We start from the raw sequence: 26,328 nt of genomic DNA, 5'->3' as shown, positions 1-26,328 counted from the left end.
AACATTACTACTATGGTATACACACTACGCGCTCCTCTGGAACAACCTGCTGGGATATGAGGGGAGGACAATTACACAAGGACAAATTTAATCACCACGCGACCGACTGACTGCTGCCCAGCTGCGCGGTCGCAAAAGTCGCGATACACCGGTACTGCTGCTGGTGTGACCATGGCCACTGCCGGCTGCTGATGTCAGGAACGGTGTATTTGCTGGTGGTTCACAGCCAGCGGAACGCGGTAAGGGTGGCAGTTTAGTAACGGGCGTGCTGCAACAACCCGCCGGTAGCAGTGGTCCGAAAGCTATGGCGCCGCGCATCGGATGGTGATGGATGGGCGCGGCAGGAGAGGAGCTCAAAAACGCTGGTGATGGAGTTACTGGTGATGTTGGTGTAGGTATTAGCTCCGCCAAGACGGAGGATGAAGCTGACTAGGTTAGCATTTCGGCCGGAGCGAGCGGTGCACCGACCAGCGCTATCGGGAAGTTCTTAATGTGCGTCTGCCACTGGGAGGAGAGTTGGAAAAATTTCACCCCCGTCCACTCCGTACCGTCGATGTACACTGTTTCCGATTGTGATTAAATGATAGAAAAGGGTAACGGTTAGCTACACTACATAACAGAACAAAAGGGTCACTAGTTTTTTTTTAGAATAACTGGAAAAGTTGGCGGGATAGGTTAGATCGATGTTGTGCAAAGTTGTAGAGAATTAAAAAAATACGTTTACTCAATTTTTTTCACATTTTTACGCAAACTTTTACATATATTTACAAGGTTGAAAAGAACTTCAAATATTGTAACTGTAAGGCCATTTACGAAAATCCATTAATTTGGATACAAATTATCATTTTTGAATGAAAAAAACACTGGTAGCAAAAGAACAAACCAACTTTTGACTATTTTTTAAAATGTTCAGTGAACCCTAGCGTGCAATCACACGCATCACATTTACTTATCTCTTCAACTTTTCCAGTTATTAAAAAAGAAAAACTAGCGGCCCAATAGTTCTGTTACGCACTGTACAATACGCCAACTGTAAAAAAGAAACAAGGAAAGTTACCTCGCAACGGGACCGGATGCGATTGTTTCGGTGAACAGATCAGACGGGCTACACCTTCTACACACTGTTCCTTCTCAGCATCACGATCTTTCTCCTTCTTTTTACCCAATCGCATTACTAGAAAACAGGATTAGAAATAGGGCTGTAAAATTGAATAATCGTAAACTCAACAACACCACATACTTTTCTGTTTTTTCTCCTTGGTAGCAAAACTCAGCGTTAAGCCATTGGTAAACTCTCCAAAGCTAGGGGATTGCGGTAGTCGCCATACCTAAAAAAAAAAATGAAACCATTGAATAACGCGTCCAACTTTCGCACTCGCCTTGTTCGTCCTTACCTGCAGATGGCGAAAGGTGCTCTTAATACTGTTCTTCCCCGATGGATCCTGGCCCTTGCTGAGCGGTTTTTCTTTCGGGTCAAAATTTGGCCGAGCCAGCGGCCAATAGTCAACCTGCAGTTCTAGCGATTCCTGCATCTGCGACGAAGCTGACGATGAGGACGCTTGCTGCTGCTGCTGTTGTTCCTTTTGCTGCAGCTGAGCCATGGCGATTGGGGTTTGCGATGTGGGTGGCGAAGTCCGACCGCTCTGGGGCGGTGAGCTTGACAGCATCCGGTCGGAACTTCCCTGCGATACGTACGTTAACGATTCGTCGAGATCAAGAGACACCTGGGGGCCTTCTAAACAGCCGATTCTAACGTCCTGTAGGGAGTAGAAAATGAGTTTACTTTCCAAATCATAACACATAAAGCCCAACCAGATGTTACTTACACTAACAAACGGTACAAATATTTGACAAGAGTCTTCATCACGATAGTTAACCATCGCCTCGGCAATAGGAACTTGCGTGCACGGTCCACCCGATATTAGATAGCGCTGTATCCGGTTTATAAACTCAGCCGATTCATTCTTCGATTGTGCACTCTCCAGGTTGGCGGTACGATCACAGATCTGCTGCCAACTCTCCGTACCGAACATGCTCATGTAGCTCGAATCGATCATTCCGATGTAACGAGCGACCGCGCATGATCCTGCGTGTGTATGAAACAGTGAAAAATGTACTATGTTTTCTTCTCTAAATTCTTTTTTTTTTTTTTTTTGGTAACCTCCAAAACCCACCTAAAGGAACAATATAGAATCTGATATGATTTACCCAATCGGGTGGCCTTATGCCCAATAATTCTACATAATGGCGCAAAACGGCACCCTGCAACCAATCTCCTCCGACTAGAACTACTTTCACCGTGTTTGGTGGTTTTGCTGTTGAATTACAGCTGCAAAGTAAAAAACGAAAATGTCAATTCTTCCGCACGCCAACACACGTTGCTGCTAACACTTACTATTTCTGAATCTTGTTCATAAGGGCCTGCGTTATTGCTTTCACCTCAGCGGTATTGTTCGGTAAGAAGGTAGGCCGAAAGGTGGATGATATGAGCGAAGCCAAACGTGGCGTTGGCGTTACGGTACAAGCTTCCGGTGGGCCAACAATCGTGACCACCTCCGGTAGGAGCGATTCTTCCGTAGTAAATGTTCGCTGCAGCTGCTCGAGCAACGATCTTCTCGGTTCCACATTTGTCGGCGATAGACACGTTTCGAGCGGCGAGGGTTTCTGCTGCTGCTGATGGTGCTGCTGTTGCTGGTGATGATGCTGCTGCTGTTGCTGATCCATCTGGAAGCTGAGCACTTGTTTCTGCTTTTTGGCACTATTCGGAGTGCTGCTGCTTGTGCGGAACAAACGGTTTTTCTTTTCAACTGCCGTTTCCTTCTCCTTCGGTGGACTGCCCGTATTTTGCGGATCGGAACTGAGGGCCTCCGGGTCCGTATTACCAGCGCCACCCTCATTGCCGGAACTATCATTTTTCCAATCGCCGGATCGGTCTGGAGAAGAACATTCGAAAGTACATTCGTTAGTGCACGGTAATGTGGCGTAAATGTAAATCGTTTTTTGTAGGAAACAATTTGAATGCTACTATTTGAATATTAAAGAAAGTGGTGAGAAATCAGTGAGGATGGTTGTACAGTACTGGAAAAAATAAAGCATACACGCTCATTAAAAAAAACTTTTTGATCCATTTTCTTTGCTTTTTAAATCCTGCAAATGCTTATTCAGAAAAATTATAGTATTTTCTATAATGCTTTTGGTAATTAAGATGAAAATGATGAAAATTTCATACTATTCGATTCAAGAAATAATTTTATGCAGCAGTGCATACTTAAAGCATGGACAACATAAAACGTACAATCCTAATTTAATATTTGTCACCATTTCAACGAGACGTTCTCCAATAATCTGTCTTGATTTTTTACAGAATAGTGTTGGGATTTTTCAAATATAAAATGTCAGGTAAGCGAATTCCTTTCGACGTGAGAAATCTGGTGATTTGCAAAAAGGGAATCATTGTCCAGAAAATTAAAAAAGGTACTCGTTTTCGATTGGAACAGCGCAACATATATGGCAAAAATATAAAACACATGGAATATTGTGCATTTTTTTTCTGGACAGGGACGGCATTGTGTAGACAAGAACTCGTGATAACATGATAATCATTAGGATAGCTGGAGAAAATTAGGTTTTTATCAAAAAAAAAAAGGAATTGATCAATGTAAATGTCGATTATCGTACGCCATACTCCTGCGACTCAACCATAATGATTTAAAAGCATTAAAAACAGCGTAGGAGAATATGGTCGTAGATATGCACAAAAGCGAGCTGAAAGTATGCGCCGGTGATTGGAAGTAGTACTAAAAGCTAAGGGTGGTCCTATTAAATACTGAGAGTTGTAAAATATATTAGGAAAGTTGATATAAAAATGATTTCTGAACAAGAAACCTGATGTATGATTTATTTCTGAACAAGAAACCTGATATATGATTTATTTTGTCCATCCCGAATCTTGAATCATTCATGAAAGATAAGGTATTTTCAAAAATGTATGCTTAATCTTCGCATCTACCATGTTTCTTATTTATGTCTGACAATAGGGCAATAACAATCCTGAAAAAAAGTTTCGTTGTAAGTATTTTATTAATTAAGAGAATTAATTGATTTATTTTGTCCAGTACTGTATAGTGTAAGAAAGATGGAAAAGGAAAAAACAATGTGACAAAAAGAGAACAACAGTCTTGTTCTAAATAATAATAAAAAAGAAAGCTGAAGTAATAGTGAATTTTATCTTTTTTTCGAGCTAAAACAAGCAAATCAAGGGCACAGCAAATTAATCATTAGCATCAATCAAACAGTTAGGTTACTTATTTTCGGAAAACCAATAAAAACGTAACACACTCAACACGCTGTATGACCATGTGCGGTAATCAGCAACTTGATAACTATGCAATGCGCAAAACGGGAATGAAACGGGAATTACTTGCTGACAGTGAAAAGGAAGGGACTAACAACAAATGCGATGTGAACAAACGCTTATGATGCGCTAACTTCGGTCCCACAACAGCAGCACAACACGTGTGACTTAGAGGAAACATTTCGTGTAATTTAGGATGCATTGCTACGTACGAACAAACCGGGGGTGGTGCGGTTATTTGACTCAAATAGTGACGACAGTGCACACAACGTGGTAAATAGATCAAGAGATTCAGGACAGAGTGAAGAAAAAGGAGAAAAGGTAGAGATACAGAGTGTGTGTGTGTGGTGAGTAAAGACGATAGAAGAAAATACGTGAACCACAACGAATGGGAAGATTTTTTTTGGTGTGTTTGTGTGTTTTTTTGAAAGCTACAAACCTTGGATGTTACTGTAATTGCTAGTCTGATTGTTATTAATACTGTTGCCGTTCATACTATTAATAAGATTATTGGCAATTGTTATTGAATTGCTTTTCTTTTCGGCGAGCGAGTCACGCTTCTCTAAATTGGGTTTCTTTTCTGGCATAAAATCTGAAAGGAACGTAAAAGATAATGAAAGAAAACAAATAAAACGAAATCGAAGAAACTTAAACATAAACGGCTAGTAAGCATGTGGGAAATTTTTGGGATAAAAAAAACTACACCAAACCACACCTTGGAATGTTTATGCAGTTGATGATGAAAACATGACAGCATGAAGAACGCGCAATGAATTGATGAAATGAAGAAACACGCAACAGAAAGGATAAAAAACGTAAGCAAACAACACAAATGCATGCAAACAAACACTTTTGATGTTTGTTGTTGCAGTCATTTTTGGTAGTAGTAATGATATTCAAATTATGATTTTTAATGGGCGATAAAACAATTAAACTTTTTGCTTCCGAAGCACAACGTCCAGTTTCATCAAAATCTCAATCTAAAATTATAGGATTTTCGGGATTAGTGATGTTCAAGTCATTTCTTGGCCCAGATCAAGATGAAGTAGAACATTTTCAGATAGATCTGAACTCCGTTGCACTTTTTTCGATACTTCGCTCAAGATGAAGTAAGACTCGTTACAAAAGCTTTGAGAAAATGCAATAAACTCAATTCTACTGCTACTGCAAATGTGCTACTTTAGCTCTAACAGATTCAAGAAATGGTTCGAACATCCCTTAAAGATCTCCATCATCATAAGATTCGAGATGAAGGTAGATTCTTGTCACGTAAAACTGGAATATCTTGTCTTGCGATGTCTCAACATTATTCTAGATGAAGTACCGAACCGAGAAATTTGATTGCTCTAATACTTTAGTCCAGAAATGTCCGAAAATGTTCTTATTCTACTTGTAGAGAATCGAAAAAGAGAAGCTAATTCCAATCCAACCTGAAACACTTCATCCTAAACAGAGCCGCATAGATCGCAACAATTCTGTAGGAACATGTTCTACGCGTCAAACTACTTAGATATGATTAAAGCAATCACACTGTCAGATTAGAACCAATGAAAAATCGTTGCAATACGAAAAAAAGCAAATTATGACAGCAAAACACAAGCGATCTATAGCGCATATGAGGACTAAGCCTATAACATGACCACACATTACTTTGTACTATTATGTTGCTCATTTTTACCAAAAGATAAATTATGATGCAGCAAAACATTAAAAAAACTAATAAAAATAACGCATGATATCAGATGAAAATGCGCAAAACAGGGGCATGGTCGCAGTAATTCAGGGCAGCTTGGGTGTGACGTTTAACCATTTCGATCTGGTTGGTGTAAGGGCCAGAGCGCGGTGGCAAAAGATCACCGAATGTTTTTACCTTTATTACCACCACCTCCACCCCCCTTCTGCATCGTGCTTAGCTGTATGGAGGAATGCTGTTGCGTGAGGACCGGTTTGCCCGTACTCTCAAAGAATGGCCTCAACGATGGCTTCGGCGTGGAACCGATGGAAAGACTATCCATGTCCTGCCCGGAGTCGTCTCCTTCGCCGCACGACAGCGACTCCAGCTCCTGAAACAGTGCGTCCAGGTCGCGCTTGCCGCGCAGTGCCGGTCCTCGCTCCCGGGGATCACCTTCCAGCTCTTCCGGCACCTTGAAGCGCTTGAGCAGTGAAATGATGCGTTGCTTAAAGTTTCGTTGCTACAAAGAACAACAGAAGGAATCGTTTGGTCAGCGGTTTGGTCTGCCTGGAAATCGTTTCACCCAACACTTACCCGACTCATTTTCCCTCGCGATTTTTCCTTGCCCATGTTGTCGAAATCACTGTCACTATCGGCCTGGTTCGAGGGTAACATATTACCGTCCTCCTGTTCACCGTCCTGCTCGCCCGATTCGAACTTTTTGTACGAATCGCGCTTGCCGGCATAGTTGCGCTTGGCCGCATATCCCGACAAACCTTCGTCATTCTCATCGCCCGAGCTAAACTCCTGCTCTTCGTCCTCGTCCGAGTACTCGTTCACGCGATCCGTCACCAGCAGACTGTTGTTGTTCTTGTTGTCCTGATCGACCGGGATCGATGTGACCTGGGTGGCACGCAGCGTCGCTATCGTTACACCTGCCCGCCCCGCTTTGCCCGACCCATTCAGCTCGACCGTCATGTCCATCGATTTCTGCAGCACGGCATCCATCCGGATGACACCCTCGGCCAGCGTTTTGTAGCCGAGAATGGTACGTGTTTTGTACTTTTTGCGACGCTGTAGCAATATCAGCAATCGGTTCCCATCGCGCTTAATGAAGTGTGGATACTGTAAGCTGAAGTGTAGATCCAGCTCCGTTTCCAGCAGGGGTGGTGAATTTAGCTGACCTACACTGGCCAGCGAACCACCACCGACTGACCCACCGGTCGCACCGGTACCGATTGTGCCACTACCGGTGCTGCTGTTGTATGCGCTGCTCAGTGACTGTGGAACCGGAATTTCATGTGACCGAAGTGTTCGCTTTGAGCTTTGCATCCGTACCGCCAACGAAAGTGACGTCAGATCGGCCGGCAGGGGTGTGAGCAGGGACAGGCGTGTAATTTTTAACGAGCATAATCTGCAAAAAGATAGACCGAAATTGATATGAGATATCTCTCACCAAGAACATACTTATTCTAGAGGAAGAATTAAATTTATTTATAATATGACAATCATATATAAATCGTTCCGTGTGTCTATCTATAAAACCAAATCTTTTTTTACTGAAGGACAATAAAATCACCAACCAAAGCCAAGGCCGGTGGAAAAGGACAATGGACATAAAAAAAAAACGAAGGACACGCCATGCGCGATTTTACAAATAGAAATTTCCCTTCGTCACGTGAAGCCGGTTCATTGGTGACGCATGGGAAACGTGACACATTCTGTGTCCTTTTGTGATCCCCGGAACTAACCCAGGTCTCTCTCCCTCTCTCGTTCAACGCGTGTGCCTAATGACCAATCGACGAAATGAAAGTCGATTTAGTGCATAATTTATGAGCACCTTGGACAAACAATACGAACACGACGGAGCGCGACGACAGTGTCACCATATGCATTGCCTTTGGCGCCTTACGTTATTTCGTGGCGTGGATAAACGAGGTGTGTTTAGGAAACATTTGTGCGATGAAAGCGATAAGATTATTCGTTAATCCAGTTTTGTTGGATATGTATGATGGGGCAAAGATAGCACAGGAAAGATAACTAACTGTCCATCATTCTAAAGGTTTTTTTTTTGTTTTGGATCTAAGTTGCTATCTTTACTTTCCTTCGTGATAACATTTTGGGGTGAAATTTTCGTTTGTTTTTGTACAGAAAATTAAAACTTCTGAAACATGATAAAATTGAACGATATTGAATGCATTGAATGTAATGAACCAGAAGATCTCTCTACGCGGCTCGACAACGTATTCCTAAGTTAAACTAGACTTAATAATACCACACAGCTTGGGGCGACCCAGTAGTGTAGGCGACAGCAGCGCCGGTCTTCAAACGGCAGGATCGGGAATAAAATCCCATCCGGGCCGTTTCTCCGTAGTGTGAGGACTGACTATCCAACAATGTGCTATCGGTAAGTCTAGAAAAGCCATTGGATGGCCGGCGTGACCTTTAGAGGTCGTTAAGCCAAGAAGAAGAAGAAGAAGAATACCACACAGCCTGATAGTCAGTGAGGAAGAATTTACGTGTAAAAGACCGACCGGCATGCACTGCAGAGACGCTTTAGCCGAGCTGGAAGAGGCCAGCTTAGTACATATTATCGTACATGTACTAGCTAGTCCTGTTTCTTAATTCTCCTCAGGACTCATCAGTAGCTTAATGACACTTACCAACCAAAAAAAAAAAAAAACACACACATTCGCATCATGAAAGTGGACATATGTGGAGTGGATGGACGCATATGGACCCAGGAAAAAGTCTGCTCCCGAAAAATTACTCAACAAAAGAAAAAGGTCGTCTAAGGATTCCGATTTACTTATCTGCTGATAACATGGATATGATACGATCTATCTATCGAAGTCTTTCCTTCGGTCTATATCCCATCAGCTTACCCGTCATTTGACTGCTTGTTAAACCTCTACTAATGATGGACATTAGGAGCAAGAAAAAAAGTATCAAAAACACAGAAAACAAATCACGTCCGTTGGGTTCTTTGTTTGGTGGACTGTGTCAAGAACTGCCACCGTCAAGATACGTGACGGTGCAGAAGAAACCTTTAGCCCACACTATCGTACACAACACAGACCGTACACTTTCTTACAGCCCACACGCTGTCTGCCCCGGAAGGCACACAGCCAGCGGAAGTGGTCTAATGTAAATTACTTCTCCGTGTGCATCAGAACGAACCATCCGAGGGAAACCTACACCGAATGCAACGCTGTTGTTGTGTAGCTTGTTAACTGAGCTGGAATGTGAATATTAATTACATGTCATTGGCTGTTTGCTTACCCACCGGGCAACATGCTGGGTGAATCAACCGATCGATAAGGTATGCTCATATTTGGATAACATTTATTTGAAGTTGTTCCAAGTACTCTTGGATCTGCAACTTGTGTCAACAATATTGATCAAGCTGAAGCGGTTTCGGTCGTGCATAAAACTCGTTTCAACTTCAATATGTCATCCCAATGTAACCAACATGCAATGCTAGATTATCCAATGTCACAAACCATCCGCAATCTACAACTACGATGCCGTGCGCATTAAAGCTCAGTGAACGATTATTTCTACTAGTTCCGCAACCAGCGTTACTTTCACCCTTTGCTCTGTTTGCCCTTATTAGTAGACGTGTGCTGCTGTCTTCCTCTACCCGACACAACAACACCGGTCTCGACTCGACCAGTCAACACGCGGATATGCACGCGGACATTCGCGCTCTTCTGCCAAATTAACCAATGAGCCACTAAAATTACTGACGTTCCTTCCGCAACCTGATTCACCATTGTGACGTGTTTGTCATCCTTAAATAATCAGACACTACTTCCGAAGAGAACAGAGAGAGAGAGAAAGAGAGACCGAGAGATGTTGTTTTTTGGCAGGCCCCAAATCGGACGCGTCAGGGAGGGTTGAACGCTGAAGCAGTGTGCTACCGAAACGTAAGCAAATTAATTGTCCGCAGTAAACTTAATTACACCAAATCATTGCGCAAACACGAAACCACCAAATCCACACTCGCTTCACCACAATCGCGTACACAAGGCACATACACTGACGTGTTCATTAGTGGGGATGCGATATTTTGTCTTTGGCAAATACTTGCCCGCCACGAGCTACTTGTTTGGTGGTGTCAAACAAAAAAAAAGGGGGTGTATTTATGCTACTTTTGCGTCCTTTTCTTAACACGGCGTTTACTTCGAATACAAAAATGCTTTTTTCTATATGCAAGTGTGCGAATTGTTTTCCTTTTTTGTGAATTTACGATCGTTACATTAATAGAGAGCGTTTAACAGTTCGATTTAGCCTGATGAGTGTTGTTGACATAATAAGCATCGAGTCGTGAGATGAAAATAAAGCCACATTTCGATGTTAGCGGTAGCAGCGTCACGAGATTAAATACCCTCTGCCTCTGCCCATACTCCCTTGGTTGTTGGTTAGGTGCTCTGATCTGTTGATGGTTGTACTATTTATTTTTGCACTTTCACACATGGCCAAGATTAACGACGCATTCACGACGAGAATAGTCTTTAAGGTTGGCAACATTGTGAAAGGGCAACGCGAGCGCAATACGAAACAGGTGTGCCAGTAACGTATCCGTTTTAAAAAATGGACTGATTTCAAAAGATTTTTCATACAACGGCCCTTTGTTCTAGTGATCCACTCGCAAACGATAAGTTTTTCTTTTATGGTTTTTATTTAATTAAAATTTTTAATTTAATTTAATTTTAATTTTTTTAAAGCTAAATAAAACAACATCAAAAGATGATTTAGATACAAAATCATCGAGAAAGTGCAATAGAAGATCATGTGTTCAAGTGTTTTTTCCTTCCTCTTGGTCGATTTGAACAGCTTCAAGTTTCAAGTAGCCAAGTAGTTGTAAAATTAGGCATCGAAGAGATCGAAGTTTCTAAACTACCGCCCATGTGACAATCTCTCAAAATGTGCAATTGACAGCGCTTGTAACAAATAGCTTGATTTCAGAGAGCGTTCGAACAGACTTCCAACTACTGACCTTAGCAGCGAGCAATACAATTATTTGGTCGAACCGCTGTCGGAGGACCTTTTCCAATTATTCTGTATTAAAGATTAAATTTGTCCAAAGCTTCTCCTTTTTGTGATCAAAAGTCAGTACCGATAGAAGTAATGATATTGAGCTACAAACTAGGATGCAGGCTCAAAACTGCTGTCACGACAGTAAATTATGGGACTGTATAGAGGACTCCTAATCTCAGTTTAATTCCTGTATTCAAATGAGACATAAACTCTGTCCAAAACCGATGAAAACTACTATTAGTCGAATACAAGAAGAAGCCCAGAAAGATTTTTAATCTAGGTTTGTAATGAAGGATAATAATGAGCCCGTAAAGTATTTTTAGGCCGTCCACATAGAGGAATCGTGGAAGCCCTGATCTGAGCTGGAGTGATGGGGTTTCGGTGGATAGGATCGCCTCAATGATGGATGGGCGTAATGAGGGACGACGCTAGACCACAGATCAAGACCGCGGAGTAGTTGTAGCGCCTGATAAGTAAGCAAGAAGATGGAGTCTTCTTCTAACTGATTCTAACTGATCGTTCTTCTTCTTCTTAGCTTCACGACCTCTGAGGTCACACTGGCCATCGAATGGTTTACTAGACTTGCCGATACCAAGTACTTCGATAGTCAGTTCTCACTACGGGAGGGCGGTCCGGATGGGATTTGAACCCCGGTACTGCCGTTTGAAGAACTTAGATTCTAGGATATTCTTGCAGACAGCCTTGTTCGTAAGCCTTGTTTCGTTTCCCATAATGAAACGAAGTTCAACTGCGATGTTATGCGTTATCGAATTGGTTAAAAAAATTCTTTATATTGCTTCTTACTGTGTGATACTGGTGGCCGATGTCGATTCAAATAATAAAAAAAATAAAATGCATTCGATAATCTTATCAGCACACTTTACTGCATCTAATAACAAAGCAAAATGTACAACACGGACAACATTTTTTCAGGAGGTGAAAACAAACAAAATGTAGAATCTGTGCCCTTATCGTTTGCACCTAGCTGCGCTTCTGTCAATCTCAACTTTTCTAACCTTCCTTCAACCTTCCCTTAATCTCCCCTTTGTCCGGATGTGAAGATTACGCTTTATTACGCCGACCTTGCCCCAAAATTCTTCTCGTCGCTCTAGACGCACCTTCAACCCGGTAGCCTTTAACATCGACCGAGCAGAAGCAGATTGCATCGCACCACACAATGCAAAGAGCAACAACACCACGGCTGAACAGCAACACCGGTCGTTTACTGCGTGGCGTTCACTTTGGCCAAGATATTTTTATCCTGCAATGTCCCCGAAAAAAGAACCCTGCCAGTAGCAGGATGTTTTTTTCCCTGTGCAGCTGCCGGTTCATCGGTGCGTGATGTGTGAATGTTAGCAAACCGTAACATTCGTAACGGTCCTTGGATCGCACGGAATCGCGCAAAAGAATGTTGACACACGGCGCGGAAACCACTTTACTTCGCCCCGTCAAACGCGTCCCCAGCCGCAAAGCTAGCCGCAGCATCCCGCATGCATGCACGGGAAAAGAAAATTCAAGGCAAAAAAATTGGTGGTCTCCTGCGCGTCTGCGTGCGCAAATGTTGAGTTGTTTTGCGTGATACTACTGCGTCGTTTGTGTACATGAAAACTGCCACTTGCATTAGGGACTCCTCGTACGTACTTTTACGGTTGATTCAAAATTGCTGCCTATAATCAACATGCAGCCATAGTGGAAGGTGTCCCGTGGAAGAATGAACCCTTTTTTCGTGCGTCCGTCAATCAATCAAACGTGTCATTTGGAATAAAACCATGCCGGAACCATTTGGTTCGGGCGTTTGGCTTTGGTCGGTATCTTTCAACGTAATACGAACGTTATTATGCATGCAAACCACACCGCACGACAACGATTTTATGGTAAGGCTTATCGATTTATCAATTGATTTAGGAGCCGAAACGCGTATCAGCTTGTTTTGGGAAATTGCGTCAAAATAATGTGTGCGCGCGTGCATCGGGTGCTGTATATAGCGGTTCGCACCCTACCTTCCAAATCTGGCCGATCTCTGTTACGAACACGTTTTCTTATTGGGCAAATTAGAAGAAGAAAAAAAACGGTAAACCGTCCGCTCCATTTTTAGATGCTAATAGGATGCCCCTCCGGACTCTTTGTGACTGAATGCGGGAATGATTGATTGTGACTAATTATTGCGCACTTAGCAGGGGAAAAAAATAGATAAAACCGTTTGTTAAAATATATTCCAACCAACAAAAAGGCCCCCAGGAAAGGCATAACGTTTTGCCGAGTGAATTATTACGAAGACGCACATTGTATAGAAATGTACAAAAAGAGAAGAAGATGCTAGACAATCAAAAGATCTTTACTTTGTGTCATTATGGGGTGTTCAGTTGTGGAATTTTCATTCTCCACTTATGACTGTCGTTAGGGTACAATGCAATACTTTACAAATGGCGACTTCATCTTCCTTGTAATAACCATACGGAAGAGCCTAAAATGTCTTGAGAGATGATGCACGACACCCATCACAAAATACAACAAAACTAAAAACCCCACCATAAATCGTGTCTTTGCGCTAAAAACAAAACCATCCACAGGCGCAAGGTCGTGCCAGAACAATCGGAAAGTTAAGTGTACAATTTACTCGCAACTAACTGCTGCTGTCGCTGCCACTACCGAGAACTGGGAGCATCCGCCTGCACCATCAGAGGACGATTGCTGGGTTCAGACAGGCAGGCGGTTTGTGATGAATAATTTATTCATCCTGCCAAACTGAAGTTCATTTCCCGTTCGGAATTCCCTTCCACAACCCTCCAGAGTAAAGTACTCCGCTGACACGGCACGACGACGACAACAACAAGGAAATTCGTGTGGCGTAACCACTTTAGCGAATCTGTCAAAACGGTTCACTATCACTGTGGGGAACGTTTCAAACAAACACGACCAGACACACGCGTGTGTCACAAAACGCTAGTGGGACAGCAGCTCGTTCAACATCGTTAGCTCACCTATAAAAGGGCCAACAGGCAAATCGACTTGCCGAGAGCTGTGTGCAACCCCCTCACCCGAAGAATGATTTTTTTTTTGCGGATCTCTTACCATACTTTTGAACGAGAAAGTATCCAGACTCATCAATCTATCTTTTTTTTTTATTCCCCCACGTAAATCCGTGGAGATTGGGTGGTTGGGTGGGTGCTGGAATGAACGCCATTATCCAAGGATGCCCTTCGACGTGCCACACTAAAGATATACACTTCCTCCGGTCGCTATACTGCTCGAACAGTCGGAAACACCGAATCAGATTGCCCGGCTAACCTTGGTCAGGTCATCAGAGAACAGACGCGCCAACATCACACCATCCGTGCGGGAAAGTATTTATGAACTCATTCATCATTCTGGCACACGGAGATACCTTTTTTGCCCAATTTCTATCGGATCTACCAACCGAGCGACCCAGCAATTGGCCAACGAATCAAGCGGTCCTACACCGAACGACAATACTTTGCATTAGAGCAAACCCGCTAACTCCACTCTCTCTCACTACTTCGGGTCCAACGAAAGGTGCAGCCAGCCTATTGAAGGCCGATAGAACGGTAGAAGAAGAAATCTCGGCGGCCAAAAAGTAGGCCACCGTATAGATTGTGCCTCAGTACAGACTTCATTGCCATTCTACCACGCTAATCATTCAATCTCAATCATCGAGGCGATTTTCTTTCCGAACCTCTCTCTCTCTCTCTCTCTCTGCTGTCCCGCAGCATCCTTTTCAAGCAACAAGCTCGCGAGGTCTTCTCTTCGCCATCGTGAACTAGCGAGCGACCAGCATAATCAAAGCGCTACGTTTGCAATTTAGATACATTTTGTAGCACACAGCTGTTTGGGTTCCGTTGTGTAATAAATAATACATTTAATATTACACGAACTGTTACCGCATTTGTAATTTGATGGATGCATGTCGTTTTTTTTTCTTTTCTTCTTTCTGCGTTATGGTGGTGAAGAGCTCACACCTTCATCCATCGTCGGAACCTACTACCCGACAGGTCGGGTCGATCGATCGCTCGGTTTTTGATAATTTCGAACCACTCGCCAATCTCGGCCATCATGCAAGTGAAAGCGCATCCGCGTATCTGACCAAAAAAAAAAAACACTTTCGGTTGCGCACTCAGACAAGATGATACGCTGAAGACAAACAAGGTATCGCAGGCTCGCTTCAACAAAAAAAAAAAAACTTCGATTACAGCACCCGGAATGTTTGAATGCAACGAACAAGCGTGCGCTATCCAAAAGTAAAAATTGCACGGCACGATTTTCCAAGTGCATGCGAATGGTTCAGCAGTAGTGATGGGTAAATCCTCATTTTTCGGATAAATCCGACTCCGGAGTGACTCCGGAGTGCACTGCGGAACCAATTGGAGATAGGCGTTTTTACTTCGGGTTCAAAATCGAAATCGCTGTCGATGCCGGAATAATTCCGCGTTCCCCCAAACAAAAAAAAAGTACTTGTTCTGTAACACAAATTTGCTTATTTGTTGGTAATTTGTTGATAATGAAGCAAAAACCGAACGCAAATGCACAAAACGGGTTCATTAAATGCACAAACGGGGTTTTATCGACGCCGCACTGGTCAAAAACGGGGGTGCCTCTCTAGAAAATGAAGTCCATCAACTTGTTACTGAGGTATGGGATAGCGAATCGATGCCTTGTGATTGGAATCTCGGCATCATCTATCCCATATACAAGAAGGGAGGAATGTTTGACTGCAGCAACTACAGGCGTATTACGGCGTTGAATGCCGCCTGCAAAATATTCTCCCTAATCCTTCAGGATAAGCATGTCCCATTCGTTGAGCAGATAGTTGGAAACTATCAAAGAGGATTTCGAAACGGAAAATCTACCAATGACCAGATCTTCGACATGCGGCAAATCTTGAAAAACATGGCTGCACAGCAGTTGAACACGTACCATTTCTACATAGATTTCAAGGACGCATATAATAGCATAGCCAGGGTAAAACTTAACTCTTTTGGAATACCGCCCAAACTGATCAGGCTTATTAGAATGACCATGACCAACGTTACATGCTAGGTGAAGGTGGATGGAAAACTCTCAGGGTCCTTTGCTACCACCAAAGGCCTGCGCTAGATGATACGCTTATGATATAGACATCATTGATCCGCGGCTCTCCTAGGTAGCAGAGGCCTACCAAAGGATCGAGCAGGCGGCAGAAAACCTCGGGATGCAGCGCTAAGATGCTGGCAGCCAGTCAGTCATTCTACAGCCTGAGGAACAATCTCACCTCAAAAAACCTGTCGCAACGGTCGAAGCTGGGACTGTATTGTACCTTTATAGTCCCAGTACTCACATACGCCTTTGACACATGGACCCTGTCCAAAACAGACGGATTGGCGGACGACGGCGCGGGACCGTGAGCGGTTCCGGATTCTGCTGCGAGAGGCCAAGATCGCAAAGCGGTTGTAGCGCCTGATAAGTAAAGTAAGTAAGTAATTACTCTGTAGTAATTATGCTGGAGTAATTGTCCGTTACACCGGAATAACTCCGGAGTAACCCCGGAGTAACCCCGAAGTAAACTCCGGAGTTGACACCGGAATAACTCCGGAGCAACTCAGGTTTTTACACGTCGGAGTCGGAGTGTTTTCATTATTCCACTCCGAAATTCCCATCACTATTCAGCAGCAGATAGTTTGCCGGAGTGCCCTCCGGTGTGCCTCGTGTGATGCCGATTGGGCAAATGGATGAAGACTCTAGGTTTGTTTTTTTTTTGTTTCTTTAATCGAATGCGTCTTCTTATCTCACACACAGCTAACAACGCAACTATCTGGTTCACTTCCTCGACCAGTGTATGTTATGACGTTATTTGTTTGTGTAACACATTCGTCCGTTTGGTGCAGAGGGTTATCTTTTTTGTTGTGGTGCACCTCTCGATATCTCCGTCAAACCAGACGGCACGTGCGTACACAGTGTGCGTGTTGGGAGAGACCGATTATGATTTCATCCAGCTCCGGAGACGTATCGCTAGAACGTGCTCGTAACCACAGTGTTTCCAGTTAAATTCCATCTTTCTGGGCGCTGCTCGTAGGATGCTAGGACCCACGATCGATTCCAACCGGCAATGCAATCCATTTATAGCGCAAACTCATCAATTCCTGTCCCATGTACTACTGCTTACCACCCGTAAACATGTTCTTTTGTTTTGTTGCCTCAGTGTCGAGTGCAATTCCGAGACGCCAACTTTTACACACCCACTGGATGCATCGGCTGATTCATCCATCCTCTCTCGGTGTGCTGATCTCGTAGGCTTGGTTGGCACCCCAATGATTAATCGGTTTGTCTTGGAATGTAGATACAAGTTCGCCGCCATCTTCTCGGCATGCTGCAGCGCACACACGTTGGAACGAAAAATGTTTTCCCTCCGTTGGGGATAATTTATGAATGCAAATGTCACACGTCATAGTGCCCGTGTTTTGGAGCATTGAACCTTTACCAGAGTTTTGTCATTCAACAAACAACACCACCCACCAATCAACAAACACCAATTGTACCCTTTACAAAAACAAATCATCAAACCCGCTCCTTTGGGCGGGTTTGCGGAGACATGTTTCAAAATGACAGTAACCCTACGGACACATACACATTTGTTTCGTTTTTCGACTGAAGAATTAACTGTTTTGGCATGTCATGTTTTGGCCAAACCATTAAACGCTTCATCGAATGGATGTCGCACGGAATTAAGAGCATATCGCTGAGATGCAAAAGGGGTGGATATCTCTAGGTTTCTCTACACGTGTTGAAGCATTTTCCTGCTTTTCGGCAAGCTGCAACCAATCGTACGAACATCGAACCCATTAGGTTTGAACTGAGGAAAATACTGACGAGATAACAGCCATATTGGCCAGAAGGAAGCAACCGGACCAGACCAGCACGAATGTTTGTGTTGCTGCTAGTAAGGAAGATGATGGCGATGGGTAACGACGTATGCGGTTAGCCAGTTGCGTGGAGTGGTTTGTTTGTTGACGCGCAGAAATACGAGCGCTTGGTCGGCATGCGTATGCAATCGGAGTGCTTGCCATACATACAGAACATCTTTCTACGCAGTAGCGAGTGCGACAGCAGCAAACGGTAGAACGTTATGAGCCGTGACGCTTTGAACGGTTTGGATATTAAATTCCCGTGACACAAAACATCAACAACCACCAAGACTGGAGAATACGCGTGGATGCGGTTTGGCCAGCTGGATAAGTTTCACTTTCAAATGCGTCAACATCCGATGGGGCTGAGGAGGTCACAAACAAACACGACCCCATGTATCGCGATTGGCGCGTTCATCAATTAGCGTATCATTTAAATCTACCTAAACACGTCCGGTCTGTTTCTATTTTCTTTCGTTTTCGTACGGTTGATGACAGAAACGTTTAGGCAAACAGTTTAAAGTCGTGCAAAATTCTTTACATGGAATTATTAGTCACCATTTTCCCCACTACTGTTTATGGAATAGCGGTTCTAATAACAGACAAATTAGGCTGGACAGAAAACAGCTCTAACTTTTCTAATGATGTTAATGAATTAGCAACAGTGAGCAAATTAGCATACACTAACTCAAAGTGTAACAAGTTGTTGTCGCTAAGAAGCTTGAGAAGTCGATTTGAAATTGTAACATACATCCCAAACACATCAGCAGCTATTGTAACATTTCGCTTTCTTTTGGGACAAAAAATCACCAATAACGAAAAAGTGTTAGGCTTTAGAAGTAGGTCCTTTTTTCATTTTGTCTAATTTTATGCATTTTGGTCAGCTGAAGTCATGTAGATCTGAAATGGGAAGCCAAAACCTCTCAAAGTTTTTGATACTAAAAAGGAAGAAGCTGCCGTGGCCTTAGAAATAAAGAGACTTCATAAAAATCGCTACGATCGCCCCTACTTGGATGTGCAGTTTCTCCATATTGATGATATCGACAATGTCTCTCCATCACACATCCTATGGGCTATAATTCCCATTGGAGGTTACCTAACCCGTGAGGCTCCCTGATCACGGAAGCTCCTCTGTCCGGCGGGGTCCCTCCTGGTCGAAGATCACCCAGTGGATTAAAACATTCAAGCCGAGTGACATCATCCGAGCAGGAAAAGCGTTTATTGCAGGGAATGTTTGGTCAGTAACACAGCCAAAACGGAACATTTCGAACTGGAAACTGAAATAAAGCACATAATTGCAAACAGATGTGCGTGCAACATCTGCCCATCACATGTTGTAAAGATGAAGCTCCATGCAAAAACCATATTCTTACTTTGTTTGTTTTATTCTTGATATACTCGGAATTGTACAGGGGAAGTTTGGTTGACGATAAACGAATTACAGGGATTCGATCCATATAGTGAAACTTTCGAACCACTCAGTGGAATTTATGAAATGGATAGTTGAATATGGTAGGCCGAATGTGTGGCAACAAGATTCGGCACCTTGTCATACGGCCGCCAAATCGCAAAAATGGCTTAAAGACAATTTTTACGACTTTACCACCTCCAAGATTTGGCTTCCCAGCTCCCAGAACCTGAACCCGATTAACTATATCGTGTGGGGCGTGGTTGAAAGGGACAACAACCGAACGTCCTGCAAAAAATTAACAAAAGCAGAATTAGTGCAAAAAATTAAGACCTTTTTTGCGGCCCTAACCAGGGCTATGGTAGTCAGCATCAGCACAGGAACTGTCAAATTTATCATGCACACCGTGTATAGTAGAATCTTAACATAAAATAATGAAATATTCCAACCATATAGTGGAATTTCATGCTGAACGTTTCGTTCTAGTCTGTTAAACCAGCAAAATGAATAACTACCTTCAATAGCTTATCATCATCTCCGTATCAGAAATTTGAAAGGGTCTAACGCAACAAATAGTAGCCAACAGTTGTTCTAATTACTGTTTATTTCAGCCACAACTGATTGCTAAAATCCACAGTCGCGATGCCAATCTGCCCTAAGTGAATGCATAATTCCATTATGTGATTGCAAAGTTCTCCAACTATGAACTATTCCCCTAAGTGATTGTACAATTCAATTAAATGGATCGAAAACCTGTGTCTTTAAACTATTTGAGGATTCTGTTTAAGATTACATGAAAAGTTTTCAAGCAAAATTGAAATATTTTGATGCATTTGTGAGTTTGTTTCAACAGCAAAGATCTTCCTTTTACAAATAGGTTTTTGAGATGCACCTGCAAGTCAATACTGGGTCCTATTTTAGATGGAATAAGCAAATCGAAAGGGGTGGCCCGGTGGTATAAGCGTTAACGGAACCTGTCTTCAGACGGCAGAACATGGGATCAAATCCCATCCGGACCGTCTACCCGTCATTCGATTCGATACGATCAAGCCATTCGATTGCAGGCGTGACCTTACAAAGTCGTTAAGCCTAGAAGAAGAAACAAATCGAAAATAGAACTCGACCCTGTGAGAATAGTATCTGTAACTTTATCTTGAAAAACTTTGCAAAACGTTGGCAAAGTCTAGTTCTACCTGACAGTGTACTTACTTTATCCTGCGGAGGATCCTGAAGCAGGTGGAACTTTTTACTACTTCCTAAGCCCTCTTAATCTTAACCGTTCGGCATTCCTGTACGATATCTTTCCTATTGCTTATTTATTTCACCAAAAGCATTAATCATGAAATCGTTTGAATCGCACTACAAGATCAAAACTACCAAGGAGAGGAGATTGATCAAGCCATTCGTTGCATACATGAATTACAATTCTCAGCAATTTCACCAAAACCAGACCGACAACCTAACCCACCATCTTCTACACACACGCACAAAAGTCTTAAAAGACCGGTACGAGTTTTACAACCTTAAGGGTCTACAGACACACACACACAAACACTTCACTAAGCCCGTACGCTTCGCCACAGTTTTCAACCTACACATAAACTACGCTGAAAGATCACCACCACCCAACGGGAGGGTTGCCCACTGCTGTTTGCAAAACAAATTTATTCCCAACGCGAACGCATCAACAAACTCGCGCGCGATCTCACAAGAGCAACTAAAAAAACGCGTGCAAAATCTGTCGTAAATCGAGCAGATCCCTCGCACCGGATATCACGATCGACGGCAACGGAAGGAGGGCAATTTAACGTAACAAACGGCACCACGGCACAGTACGTAAGTGCAAAAGAGCAGTTCGAGCGCCAAGCGGATGAAACTAACTTTCACCCACTGACGCCTCTCTATCGCTACCACTGTGTCGATCCGGTGATGATGATGCGATCGTGTGTGTGGATTAAATGTTTCATTTTCGCCTGCTTTTTTATGCTTTTGTCAATGCCATTTTAATTTCGCTGATTCATTGGGATGTGCTATCCCAGCAGGCCTCCCACCCCCCCCCCCCCTCCCAATCCGCCACAATTTCATTGTCACGGTTACTTTGCGACTTACAATGATTCACGATCCCCGTAACAGCGTGGGAAGAAATCTGTAGTGACAGTACATTGTTTCCAACCTCGAGCCGTATGACAATCTTTGACCATATCTCTGTGAGTTGACTAAGTAGCGGCTTTTGGGAAAAGCACGGTTGGCAACACAGTTGTGAGCGAACAACACGCACCCAGAATTTGCATCGACGAACAACAACGAATTAATCCCACGCGCCTTCGTGTGTGTTTGTGTCACAGTAATTAAAAAACTGATACGTTTTCGGACAAACCTTGCAATATCGCGTCCTACCTGTACACTGTCCGGAGATGTTCCCACGCCCAGAAAATAACCCACACGGACCACATTCAACCGTACACGGAATGGAATGTAAGAGCAATATTTGCTTTTAGCACCCTTCAAACATCAGCGCGCAGGTGAGTTAGGGAGACGCTGTGCGGTGGAAATTCCGATGAAGCACTGACTGACGATGAGTTTTTCGAACGCTATTTTCGTCCCAGCTCCACAATCCAATGATTTCACCCAAAACTTCCCGGGAAACAAAACAAAAACACTCATCCTAATCTAGACTGTGACTGATAGGGTCCAAAAAAAAATTATACAAATTACCATTACCATGATGATCGCAGAGAAATAAATGAAATCGAAAATTGCAAAATCCTAAAAAAGCCTTTTTTTTCTACGTTCCGGACCCTTATCGTCGGATGCGTTTATTTGGTCGATTAATTTCTACTCCCTCCTCAAGTACGCCGCTGACGGCCGTGGCAAGATCGAAGACAAATACTGAGCGTGCTAACACTATTAGCGTAACACGCTTGGCGATCTAAAACACGCCCCTGTTTAACAACACCCATTACAATCATGTCTTACAGCCGGTCGCACCGTACCCAGCAGTGTAGTGTATCATATCTCCCTATGACGTCGGCGTACAACAAGGCGAATACAAGCCGCAATTTTACAACGACGGTCCTTGTGGCAATGCACACACGCTGCTGCTCGAGAAGCATTTTGTGCATGTTTGTTTTGTTCGCACCGACCATTTTGTATGCGCTTGAGGATCAGCACAACTCTTTGGAGGAACAGATCGGGGCGGGTGAGGTGATCAATTACCGAGATGGAATCAGTCTGGTGGAAAATCAAAGCTGATAGTGTGATAAGGACGGGTTTTTTTGTGTTGCGGGTGAATATGTATGCAGGGAATTTTGCTTAACCAGGGCCGGTACAGCATACTTCCAATACAACACTCTACCCACCTCAAATCAGGGTCGAAAGTAAGTAATATCACATGCAGTAGCGGAACGCTTCCGCCCAAACCATCAGCAGCACGTCACGGGTGAAAGAGTAAACGGTAAAAACCGGCCACCGGGTTGACTGACGAACGGATGGACGCGCCCAGCACACCGTTTACGCCCGGTTGGCAGATGAGCCGTACTTGAGAAGGCGCGAAAAACGCTACGGGAAACAATACGCCGGTTAAAAGGTAAACAATGCTCGAAGAGAGAGGCGATGCCTGCCTGTTCTTCACAGCTAGTGCGAATCAGTGATGCAACTAGGGGTGGAAATGGTTGGCTGACTTCGGGCGCATTCGTTTGCTGGCAGGAATTTAAACACTTGGGAGAGGTCTGAAAAGCCCGTCAATAACTCAACCATCGGCAATGGTATGTGCATCGACCTAAAAGCGATCCGAATGGAGTGTACTTTGTCCATGCTTACACACTGTATTGACTCTGTTCTATAGTTCTCTAGATAGACTGACTCTGGTCGGGACATGCCTGATACAGGTGTGCTGATGTCAATACGGAAGCCATATGGGAAAAAGCGAACATTCTGACTGTTGACGAAACGAAACATTACCACAAACTCCTGTAAAACTATTCGGTAAAACAACTTAAAGACATCCAAACCAACTCTCGAATATACGCACCTCAACCTGATCGTTAGTGATGGGTTCTCGAAACCGCACCCACGGCTCCAAACTCCGGCTTCGATTCCGGCTAAATCAAAACCACAGTTCTGCTTGGAACCGTCCGGAGCTGTCAGGGACCGTTGGAGCCGTCCTGAGCCGTTTGGAGTCGTCCGGAGCCACTAGCCGGCAACCGGACCCAGATGCCGGAGCAGTTGGATCCATCAGGAGCCATCCAAAGCCGTCCGGAGTTCCGGACCCGTAAGACCCGTATGAATCCCGTTCCGTTCCGGAGTCGTTCCAGCAATGTAGGTCATATTACCGTATCATGAACGGTTTGAAGCGAAGCAGAATTTCAATTCATTTCAGCCGCAACTAATTCGACGGTTACAGAATTGCTGACTAGCGGCTCCGGACGGCTCCGACGATTCTGGACGGTTCCGAACTCGGAGTATTGTACCTACCTTCCGGAAACATTAATTGGAGTCATTCGGAAGCGACTCCGTTTTTTTTGTTGAGCTTACCCATCGCTACTGACCGCACCCATGATCGAAACTGATTTGGGTCGAACCCTTTTTGTTGTTCTTCGTTTGTAGAGAGAGAAAACCCTGGCTAGTGTAGTGCGTACCAGCAATAAAAAGGACACAAAAAAGGGAACTCGAAAATCCATCCATTAGGGTGAAGCGCTTCCACACTTATCGATCTCACCTTACCACCCCCATATGCACTAACGACTGCTCCTGGTGCTGTGCGCCGGGTGGACCAACGACCCTAGTTAGTGGTGACTCATTATTTATGCAGTACAGAGGCATAGCGTATTCCAAATATAGTGTACGGGGCACCCACATTCGGGTTGGAAGGGCAGAGCAGGGGCAACACAAAAAGTATTACGCAGAGAAAACGTGTTTGGTCCAATAATGCAAAATGATCCCCAAAAACCTTTGCTAACGAAATTGGAACGTTTGCAGCATCGGCGTACGGGGTTTGGAACCGTAAATTTGGATTAAGAGATGATTTTAAATTCTTTGTAACCGGTTAAGCCGTACGTGGTGCCCAATCAATTCAAAGTCCCATTTATCAAACCCCAGATTCCATTACTTCAGCTAATTCCTTACAGCGACGGGTCGTCATCAGAATGCATGTGACTTTGTGTCCAGCATGCATACTGTGTGAAGATGATGGCAGGGCAGAGTCAAAGAGTCTTGTCCAACAAATAGAAGAATCATCTTCTTTTTTGACATTAAACCATCAGTAGGACTGCGACTGTCATTTTTACTTTTTTGGAGAACGCAATTTAGATTCACATATGCTCAAGATCAAAACAAGACAGCTTCGTACACCTGTGTCTCGGAGGAACCAATTCATCAGGAACGTCCACAACAACCTTCATCGAACTACCTCAAACATATTTCTTGGAGGAATGTACAAAAGTCTGTAAAAACAAACCATGTTTACCACGTGCTGTGTTTACTACACAGTCTTGCTTGATAACATGTTTTCTTAGCGATCAGCTTTCGCTTCCCTGTCGTTTGCCGTCCTTCGCCTTTCCTCGGTGCAAATCAATAACGCTTCAGCCTGCGACCATGACGAGTGCAACGTGCAGACGTAATGACAGAACCACATTCCAGGCACGATTGAAATATATATACATTTTTTTGCTTCTGCCTTGTCATACCTCATAACGTACTGCCGAACCAGCGTAACACGCATAGCGAGTTCGGGGGTAGGAGATAGGGTGCTAGAGGTGTATTGGCTTACTTGTACAACCTTCTAGTAGCATGGAAGAGGTCCAACCAGTCCAAAACGATACCGCTTCCTGTAACATCCCGGCCGAGTGTACGATACAGCACGCCCTCTCTCTTTCTCTGTACAACAAAACTACATATTTATAGCTTTGTTTTGTGGCAAATTTGTTCTACCGACGACGCTGCATGACGCTTGTGGCTGGACCATGTGTTTACCATTGGGTGGATATGGGATAGCCCTACGGAGGACCTTCCGGCTGGATGACTTGCAGGAAACAACACCACAGCATAACGACATGAAAGCAAGCGGCAGCACTTGGCGCATTGGAGACCATTCGAATGGAAGTAAATGTGCTGGTCGTTTCTTTGCAACTTTTATTGCAAATTCTTTTCGTATGAAGCACGAAGCGTCACCACCGTCAGTCTCTACTGTTCGGTCTAATAACTTTCTACTTTGCCGTAACATTCTGCCGGCTAACAGTTCCATGTCTGAGGCACATTTGGATCCCTTTTCGGTTTCGGAGCTGGAATACTTGAAGCCATAGACACAACCCAGTTGAAAAGTATTTGTTTACATACAATCGTTCTTGACAACTGTTCCAGCTTCATTAAAAAAAACTTTACAAGCTTTACAGAAACCTCATATATGTGGGATAACACATATATTTCTGGCCTAGGCCACAAGGAGTGTTGCCAGATGCAATTTTGATATTTTTATTCAAAAGTTTGACATTTTGAAGCACAATCACAACGTTTTGACGTTTCAATTAAGTTTTGCCAGCAAAAAGTGGAATTGACCCGTGAACATTTTCGTGCGATCATTTTTCACAACTTTCGATGTGGACAAGACTGCTTTGAAGAACTCAAATCTTTGTATGGCGATGAAGCACTACGAAGCCGTTTCGCCTGAAAACATTGATGTCGTTAAAGATCTATTTGCACAAGATCGGCATGTGACATATTGCGAGATAGAGGGCATTCTTTGGGCATTTCTTCCACCAGCATAAACACTATTTTGCACAAACACCTGGCCGTAAATAAGGTTTGTTGTCGTTCGATCCCAAACAAGTTGACAATCGCTCAAAAAAGGCTCGTGTCGATTGGTGCAAGGAAATGTTGAAAAATTACAATCATGGTGCTTCCAAAGGTGTTTATAAGGTGAAGAATCATAGATCTATGCGTATTAGCCCAACGACGAGTC

The 26,328-nt window shown here is 43.7% G+C and overlaps 1 protein-coding gene across 1 annotated transcript in view; it reads right to left on the bottom strand.

Annotated features, from left to right (window-relative positions):
* Nucleotides 1–350: 350 nt before the first annotated feature.
* LOC126559695 (phosphofurin acidic cluster sorting protein 2) overlaps nt 351–26,328 on the bottom strand; it is a 42,062-nt gene continuing 16,084 nt past the window's right edge. Inside the window, exons 2-11 of the mRNA XM_050215863.1 lie at nt 6,621–7,440; nt 6,225–6,546; nt 4,794–4,946; nt 2,396–2,933; nt 2,175–2,329; nt 1,827–2,086; nt 1,395–1,757; nt 1,241–1,328; nt 1,058–1,174; nt 351–560 (exon numbers count right to left, since the gene is read on the bottom strand). Coding sequence (XP_050071820.1) covers nt 430–560; nt 1,058–1,174; nt 1,241–1,328; nt 1,395–1,757; nt 1,827–2,086; nt 2,175–2,329; nt 2,396–2,933; nt 4,794–4,946; nt 6,225–6,546; nt 6,621–7,440 — 2,947 coding nt within the window. The 3' untranslated portion in view covers nt 351–429. The remainder of the gene's footprint in view (nt 561–1,057; nt 1,175–1,240; nt 1,329–1,394; nt 1,758–1,826; nt 2,087–2,174; nt 2,330–2,395; nt 2,934–4,793; nt 4,947–6,224; nt 6,547–6,620; nt 7,441–26,328) is intronic.

The sequence above is a fragment of the Anopheles maculipalpis genome, chromosome 2RL (genome assembly GCF_943734695.1).
Source record: "Anopheles maculipalpis chromosome 2RL, idAnoMacuDA_375_x, whole genome shotgun sequence".
Lineage (NCBI taxonomy): Eukaryota > Metazoa > Arthropoda > Insecta > Diptera > Culicidae > Anopheles > Anopheles maculipalpis.
The sequence above is the reverse complement of the archived record's forward strand: the minus strand, read 5'-3'. Positions and strand labels throughout refer to the sequence as shown.